The 8802-nt window shown below is 41.7% G+C and overlaps 1 protein-coding gene across 1 annotated transcript; it reads left to right on the top strand.

The window, feature by feature from the left end:
* Positions 1-4684: 4684 nt before the first annotated feature.
* LOC139421628 (immunoglobulin lambda-1 light chain-like) lies at positions 4685-8277 on the top strand. Its single transcript, XM_071172694.1, has 5 exons — positions 4685-4743; positions 4839-4963; positions 5008-5211; positions 6807-6840; positions 7711-8277. Exons 1-5 carry the CDS (start codon positions 4704-4706, stop codon positions 8034-8036), a joined length of 729 nt encoding a protein of 242 aa, XP_071028795.1. The 5' UTR covers positions 4685-4703; the 3' UTR covers positions 8037-8277.
* Positions 8278-8802: the final 525 nt, after the last annotated feature.

The following is an 8802-nucleotide window of genomic DNA, read 5'->3' as shown; positions in this document are numbered from 1 at the left end:
ATACCTTAATGTAGATTCTCTACTCTTTCCCAGCCACATGGAGATCATGTCAATTACAACTGCTGGAAATGCCTGTTCTTCTGCAATGAATTGGTGAATCTTGACCCAACCCAGTCGACTGCTTTGGACCAGATCCCAAAGGAGCAGAGTGCCTCACACTTGTGGCAGGACTCAATGAAGCTTTGATACTAAGTTCAGCCAAGAAGGTCCCTGTCATGGAATCCACCAACCCTGATAAGTTTCTCCAGGAGCATCTGGATCCCAGGTTCCCGAGGGAACACAGCCAAACGTTACGGGAAAGATAATGAGCTGATGGCCTCCCAGCCCAGTGGTGTAAAGATAATGAGCTGATGGCCTCCCAGCCCAGTGGTGTAAAGATAATGAGCTGATGGCCTCCCAGCCCAGTGGTGTAAAGATAATGAGCTGATGGCCTCCCAGCCCAGTGGTGTAAAGATAATGAGCTGATGGCCTCCCAGCCCAGTGGTGTAAAGATAATGAGCTGATGGCCTCCCAGCCCAGTGGTGTAAAGATAATGAGCTGATGGCCTCCCAGCCCAGTGGTGTAAAGATAATGAGCTGATGGCCTCCCAGCCCAGTGGTGTAAAGATAAGATGGAGTGAAGTTGCAGAGGGGATGGAGGACGGAGGGATGTGGAGTGGAAAGAGGAATCCTTGGAGACAAGAAGCAGGGACAGAAAGGAAAAGATGAGTCGTTCCACAAAGAGTTTCCTTTGATATTTTAAGGTGAAATTGTGCACCAATATCGAATTTTAAAAGCCTGTTATATTAAATGAAGTGCCCTTTAATATAGACCACATGGAAAATGTAATAAATCAGATTTTTTATCGGAATAAAGACGTGCTAAACTGCCAAAATGCAGCACTTTGACATGTTCCTCTGAGATTTTAACACTTAATCCACAAATGTCTCTAAGTTTCAACATCATGGTAAAGCCTTAGTTATTTTGTTGCTTTGACAAAGTCATTTCTGACGAGACGCATTCAGTTGTACAACTGACTAGGTTTCCCCCTTTCCCTTAATTATTTATGTGATTAGTGATTCATTTACATCTGTCCCCCATTTTAAGGTCAACTCTGTGACCTGCCCCCGCTCCCCTCCCTGGTGCTAGAAGGTGCCAGGCTCTCCAGCATTAGGCACTCCTGCCACCATCATTATGCACACCTGCCTTTCCACAGCGATTATTGGACTCATCTGGACACACCTCTGTCATTACCTCCCCTATATCTGTCTGGTTCCCCTCTCTATTCCCTGCTGCAGCATTAATTGTCATATGTCCTTGTTCACCCGTGTGCTGACGCTGGTCCTGTTTTGTTACCTGTCTGTTCCTTATTAAATGTCAACTCCCCGTACCTGTTTACCCGTGTGCTGACGCTGGTCCTGTTTTGTTACCTGTCTGTTCCTTATTAAATGTCAACTCCCCGTACCTGTTTACCCGTGTGCTGACGCTGGTCCTGTTTTGTTACCTGTCTGTTCCTTATTAAATGTCAACTCCCCGTACCTGTTTACCCGTGTGCTGACGCTGGTCCTGTTTTGTTACCTGTCTGTTCCTTATTAAATGTCAACTCCCCGTACCTGTTTACCCGTGTGCTGACGCTGGTCCTGTTTTGTTACCTGTCTGTTCCTTATTAAATGTCAACTCCCCGTACCTGCTTCTCATCTCCAGTGACGTTCCTTACAGTGAGCTGAACTCTCGTTTTAAAGGTAGACTCAGCGATATGATGTAGATACAGAAAGTAAACAGCTTAGTGGGTCAATTCTCACAACCTCTAAGAGCGTTGAAGCGTGAAGCTCAACCTCTACGCTGTTTTGATGGCCTGGCTACCACGCTGTACACAGTGTGAAGTGTACCCGTGCACATGCACAGATACTGTGTGTGAGAGTGAAGTGTTGCATCTTGCCCATCTCAATATCTCCGGTGCTGCTCGTGGCAACATCATTTTGTTGAGTCTACCTTTAATTAATATGGGGAAACTATTCCTTTTTAAATCGATTTTTCAAAAGAAACATTAAACATCTAATAGTCAAATCATATTGCAAAAGCAGGTGAGCTGGTTCTACTCTTCTTGGAAATTTTGTGGTGGAAAGCTGAGCAGATTGAGTATAATGTAGATAGATAAGATATAAATGTTTTTACAATAAATACAACATTTTGAAGTTTGCATTCAATTACCACTCCCTTTTGCACACAACAAGCTTCCACTCTCCCTGCTGTCACAAGGGGATTCATGGCTTATTTAAGAAGAAATCATCAACTCTGTTACTTTATTTGACACTTACTAGGCATTTGTTATATTACTTTCTATATTTAACCTCTTGAGATGGTAAAACACGTTGTTTATGAAGGAGAATATGTGCTATTTGTGACAAAATCGAAGTAATTTTTATCAATTTACACTTTTCAATAGGCACCGAATTGGTGGAACGACCCAGAATGCTAGGCGGAGAGAGAGAGAGAAGCATTCAAGTATTTCAGACTAGAACGCTGACCTCTATTTTACCTTAGGATGCAGGAATGACAGGCCAATGTTGAGAGAGTTTGAAGCTGCCATTATTACATGGTTTAAACTGTTCTCTAGTATTAACATTACATGTTGGACTCAGTATCATTTCAGCAGTAATATCTACTGTATAGGTCTGACCTTCACTTAGTCTTTCAGCATTAAACTATAACCTTGTAAGATTCAACTCAATATTAGGAAGGTGTTCTTAATGTTTTGTACACTCAGTGTAGCGCATCGTCATGCTACGGTGTTTCACATTCTGCATCAGTGATCAGAATAGAGGATGCAGTTCTATCAACGTCCACCAGAGGAGGACAAAGTACCACCAATAATGACTCAGGATATACCTACATTAAATCAGGCACAGTGGCGCCAGTCAGACCACTGGTTTCAGTCCCACCTAGTCTCGCGGGGCCTTCCTTCTGTACTAACCCAGAAAAAACTGATGCTTTCATGTCTACTATCTCTAGTTATCAGAGTCATTCACCAGTCACTTGTTCTAGATCTGACACTGAGTTACAGGCAGTGATGCGTTGCTCCCTATCTCCCCCAGGACACACCTGCTTCCCCTCCTCTCCTTATTTATAGTGTAAATGAAGAGGTAATTTTATCTCCTCTCAGAACTGTGTGGGGGGAGTGGGTGGGGGGTAAGATACCTCATCATTATGTTGGTCCTGTGTAGATCTATTATAGGATATTAAACTACAGATATGATTTGATGGAGGTAGAATATGAGTCAGTGAAGAAGACAGGATCTCATGTCGAGCAATGAGAGAAGCTGGTGATTGGTTAACTGTAGAGGCCCCTCCTTCTAGCCCTCTTTGGCTTGGTGATAGGTTAACTATAGAGGCCCCTCCCCCTGATCCTCCCTGTCTGTCTCCTTATAGGTGGGTCCTGCAGCCTCTCCTCTCCTCACACTCCAACCCTGCTCATCTCTCAGCTGGACAGTAAGGGCCGTTCACACCACACACTGACAACATGCTGGGGACACTCTGCACTCTCATCACTGCTCTAACATGTAAGGAATTTACTGTTTGTTCAATCTGAATCCAAAAACAATGCCAATTAAGTTTTACATTTATGTATGATTTATTGTCTTAATAAATTGTGTGTTTCATTCCCACAGATGTCAGTTGCCAGAAAGCAGTGACACAGACACCTTCAGTACTGACTGTCAGTACAAAGGGGACTGCTACTTTTCACTGTGACATTACCAAATATGAAAAAAAATATGTATTCTGGTATAAACAGGTTCCAGGAGGAGCTCCTCAGTATGTGTTAAGGTTTTACCGTACTGACGACTCTCCTGATGAATATGGATCTGGTTTCTCCTCTGATCGTTTCACATCTAAAGCCACGTCTGATAAGGATTATCAGCTTATAATCAGTAATGTGGAGGAGGCAGACTCAGCAGTGTATTACTGTCAGACATGGGACGACTCTGTTGAAGAGATCGTATCACAGTGATATACACCATGACAAAAACCTCCTCACCAAACACACTCACTTCTGCTTTCAGATGTTCTGAATATAGACACTAACTGAATGTCAAGTCATCCTGAACCAGTGTGTCTGCAGGAGGAGAACATTCCATGCTTGTGTTTTACACAAAACCCTTCACACATTTAGTAGAATGTTGTCATTAACAATTACACCTAGTTGTCACAAAGCATGAATGATAAAGTGATATTCCAGAAGGTTCCGTCCTAACAGAAGACTCCATGTATCAGATAACCTCCATGATAGTCAGTCCCCTGGTTTACAGTAGAGACATATTACATCAACAGGCATTTAGTGATGTACTGTTAGTTCAGAACCCCACTATCAGGTCCAGATTGTATTATTATAATGTTATTATCTATATTATGACATGCTGATTCTAACATAACTCACATGAAACTAAATACTGCGGTTTTAAGTGTAACCAAAATTATCCCATATGGTTTTTGTTAGTCCAATTTAAAACATTGATATTTTTGATAGTTTAATAGTTAAAGTAATTTAAATTAATCAGAAAACCGTGTTCTCAGAAGCTGATAGGCTGAGATATAGAGGCCCCTCCCTCTGGTCCTCCCTGTCTGTCTCCTTATAGGTGGGTCCTGCAACCTCTCCTCTCCTCACACTCCAACCCTGCTCATCTCTCAGCTGGACAGTAAGGGCCGTTCACACCACACACTGACAACATGCTGGGGACACTCTGCACTCTCATCACTGCTCTAACATGTAAGTTTCCATTAACGTTGATATTTTTACCTTTGAATCATACCTTATATATAGTTACATATATATGCCTCATGGTGAGTGTGATGTGTCAACAGGTGTTCATGGTGTCATTGTGTTGACCCAGAAGCCGTCTGTCCAGACCAAAACCACAGGAGAGGAGGTCACTATGGACTGTAACATTGGCAGATTTGATGGAAACTATGTCCATTGGTATAAACAGGTTCCTGGTGGGGTTCCTCAGTATGTTCTGAGCTTTACCCACAGGTTCCTGGTGGGGTTCCTCAGTATATTCTGAGCTTTACCCACGGTGACAGTTCTTCTGAATATTATGGGCCAGGTTTCTCCTCTAGTCGGTTCAACTATAAATCCACCTCAGACTTAGATTATCAGTTCATCATTAAACAGGTAGAGGCAGGAGACTCAGCAGTGTATTACTGTCAGACACATGATGATTCTGCTGAAGAGTTCGTATCACAGTGATTTACACAATGACAAAAACCTCTGACTGCAACACTTCTGCTTTTTGACTGAGAGGGACAAGCCTTTAATCAGACGTGTCAGTTCAAGTGAATCAGTGATTTTTGATTACAATGAGATAAAGGATAATTCGAAGACATTGTCTGAACATCATCATCACCATCATGATCAACATCATCATCAAGTCAACACTGCATCGTATGGATAGTGCTTTAACTTCATAAGGACCAGACACCAACAGCAGAATATGATGCTATTATGTATACTGTTACTTCATAGAGAGAAACTCTAGAAAAGCCTGAGATGTTTGTAGAGACAGTGAAGTGAAGCTCTGTCTGAAAGGGATGTTTCAGTTACTGTCCTCTCAGTAGAGAGAGTGAAGCTCTGTCTGAATGGGATGTTTCAGTTCCTGTCCTCTCAGTAGTGAGAGTGAAGCTCTGTCTGAATGGGATGTTTCAGTTCCTGTCCTCTCAGTAGAGAGAGTGAAGCTCTGTCTGAAAGGGATGTTTCAGTTACTGTCCTCTCAGTAGAGAGAGTGAATCTCTGTCTGAATGGGATGGTTCAGTTCCTGTCCTCTCAGTAGAGAGAGTGAAGCTCTGTCTGAAAGGGATGTTTCAGTTCCTGTCCTCTCAGTAGAGAGAGTGAAGCTCTGTCTGAAAGGGATGTTTCAGTTCCTGTCCTCTCAGTGGTGAGAGTGAAGCTCTGTCTGAATGGGATGTTTCAGTTCCTGTCCTCTCAGTAGAGAGAGTGAAGCTCTGTCTGAATGGGATGTTTCAGTTCCTGTCCTCTCAGTAGAGAGAGTGAAGCTCTGTCTGAATGGGATGTTTCAGTTCCTGTCCTCTCAGTAGAGCGAGTGAAGCTCTGTCTGAATGGAATGTTTCAGTTCCTGTCCTCTCAGTAGAGAGAGTGAAGCTCTGTCTGAATGGGATGTTTCAGTTCCTGTCTTCTCAGTAGAGAGAGTGAAGCTCTGTCTGAATGGGATGTTTCAGTTCCTGTCCTCTCAGTAGAGAGAGTGAAGCTCTGTCTGAATGGGATGGTTCAGTTCCTGTCCTCTCAGTAGAGAGAGTGAAGCTCTGTCTGAAAGGGATGTTTCAGTTCCTGTCCTCTCAGTAGAGAGAGTGAAGCTCTGTCTGAAAGGGATGTTTCAGTTCCTGTCCTCTCAGTGGTGAGAGTGAAGCTCTGTCTGAATGGGATGTTTCAGTTCCTGTCCTCTCAGTAGAGAGAGTGAAGCTCTGTCTGAATGGGATGTTTCAGTTCCTGTCCTCTCAGTAGAGAGAGTGAAGCTCTGTCTGAATGGGATGTTTCAGTTCCTGTCCTCTCAGTAGAGCGAGTGAAGCTCTGTCTGAATGGAATGTTTCAGTTCCTGTCCTCTCAGTAGAGAGAGTGAAGCTCTGTCTGAATGGGATGTTTCAGTTCCTGTCTTCTCAGTAGAGAGAGTGAAGCTCTGTCTGAATGGGATGTTTCAGTTCCTGTCCTCTCAGTAGAGAGAGTGAAGCTCTGTCTGAATGTGATGGTTCAGTCCCTGTCCTCTCAGTAGAGAGAGAGGAGGTTATTGTACGGCTGTGTAAACAAACTGAATCACTGTGGTATTCGGACCAGGAACCAAGCTCATTGTTACTGGTGAGTTCCCTTTATTTAACCTGATATTTTTGTATTCAAGGCTTTTTGTAATACGTAATAGTTAATAGAGTTACATATTGAACATTATATTCTTCTTTCATATTTATTTAGTGTAAATAACCTACTTTGTGGACTGATTATCAAGAGTCATGGACACCATGTGACATCTTCATAACCTACAGTATATCAGTAGTTGTTGATTTCACATTTAAACTTAAAAAACATGATGGACTATTTGACCATGTAGGTTACTGCTGTCACTTGACAACAATACTCCTTTATAATGTCTCATACAATAATCATCTATTTACTCGGAGGTAGATTTGAATGTGAATGCTACATAAAGTTGTATCAACCTTTCAGGCATTGGTCCCACGTTATATTAAATAATGCTAAAACCATGTATATGGTAGTTACACACAATGTTGCTACATGATTCATTACATTGCAGGCTACTACATTACAGTTGGTAACTCTGTTTCCTGGGCGACTAGTAGTAGGATATATGTTTGATTGTATCCCTCATTCAGCACATCTGACTACTTGATTATGTTTAAACTTAGAGATCTGAACTCATTATCCACATGTACAGAAATCTGCTTCACCTCTGAAAAGTCACATATGGAGAGTTACTTAGGAAGTTTAAAACTAAGACCAGGTACAAACAGAGATTTGTGAGTAACATGTAACGATATAATTACATGGTTTTAGTGCCTTTTAATTTATGAGCCCAACATGTTAATTGTTTGTAGCCTTTGAGAAAACGTTATATTTTTTATTCTACAGTATAATCACACAACCCCGTTTCATTCTACTAACTTATCAAATGATTTTGCGTAATATTTATTATGCTCATTCCATTGGTTCCAGACTCTACCCTCCCTCCGCCTGTCTTGACCATCCTCCCTCCGTCCAGTGAAGAGTTGAAGTCCAGCAAAGTCACCCTGGTGTGTCTGGCCAGTCAGATGACCATGGGCTACGCCGATGTCAGCTGGACAGCGGGAGGGAATCCGGTCACCGGCGGCATCGCTACGAGTGGCCCGGTGCCGCAAGCCGACAAGACGTTTCAACTCAGCAGCTGTCTGACCGTTGACACGTCAGAATGGAACCAGGACAAAGTGTTCTCGTGTAAAGTCACCGCGGGATCCAAGTTCGCTGAGAAAGACATCAAGAAGTCTGAATGCAGCACTGAATAGCCTGAGAACCATTGTAATGTCTATTTGATTTTCTACATCACTTTTCAAGTTATTGTTAATTCATTACAAGTTTCACCTGCATATTTACATTATGTTCCATAAAAGATAAATAGCTAATCATACTGATATCATAGGCTATATGATAAGTAGACTTGTTATATTTGAAATGGGTTGTTTAGCAGATGTATAATAGAGGAATAGTTAGAGCTTTGCTGTATTGTGGATATTCAATAAAGAACATTCTAAAGAACAAGTGTTTGTATTGGAGCATGTTGATGAACATCAGTGTTAGCAGCTCTACATGAGGGGGAGTTTAACTGATCTCAAATAGAGCAGCCTGCTCTCTGACTTTAGTCCAGATCCAGAAATAGTTGATCTAGATATCCAAGATGTAGGGCAGATTTACTGTAATGTTAATGAATAACCAGAGATGGACCACAAGTTTAGTTTATATTAAAACTTCACATTATTGAGAACCTTTAATTAGTGTGATATGATTGTATTATAAGAACAGTCTGAAAGTACCTATTTAATAATCTTCCATATCTATTTAAAATAGTTGATTTGAAAAGGAAACTCGATTATTTCCTAGGCAATATTTGCTTGTACTTTTCACTGTATGAAGAATTTAAACAACAGTACAGCAGCATGATAAATTCAATATATTCATAGTTTATATTCAATAGTGTTATAAACCTACGTCTTACTATAATGTACAATAACATTTGACTCATGACTCTTTTCTCTCCGTACATCTTTGCCAGCA

Source organism: Oncorhynchus clarkii, chromosome 12 (genome assembly GCF_045791955.1).
Source record: "Oncorhynchus clarkii lewisi isolate Uvic-CL-2024 chromosome 12, UVic_Ocla_1.0, whole genome shotgun sequence".
In the NCBI taxonomy this organism is placed as follows: Eukaryota; Metazoa; Chordata; class Actinopteri; order Salmoniformes; family Salmonidae; genus Oncorhynchus; species Oncorhynchus clarkii.
The sequence above is the reverse complement of the archived record's forward strand: the minus strand, read 5'-3'. Positions and strand labels throughout refer to the sequence as shown.

Coding starts and splice junctions, on each gene's coding strand:
- LOC139421628 (XM_071172694.1), top strand. CDS start 4,704: ATGCTGGGGACACTCTGCACTCTCATCACTGCTCTAACAT. Junction 4,964..5,007: donor ATGTCCATTGGTATAAACAG/GTTCCTGGTGGG, acceptor CTTTACCCACAG/GTTCCTGGTGGGGTTCCTCA. Junction 5,212..6,806: donor ATGATTCTGCTGAAGAGTTC/GTATCACAGTGA, acceptor TGAATCACTGTG/GTATTCGGACCAGGAACCAA.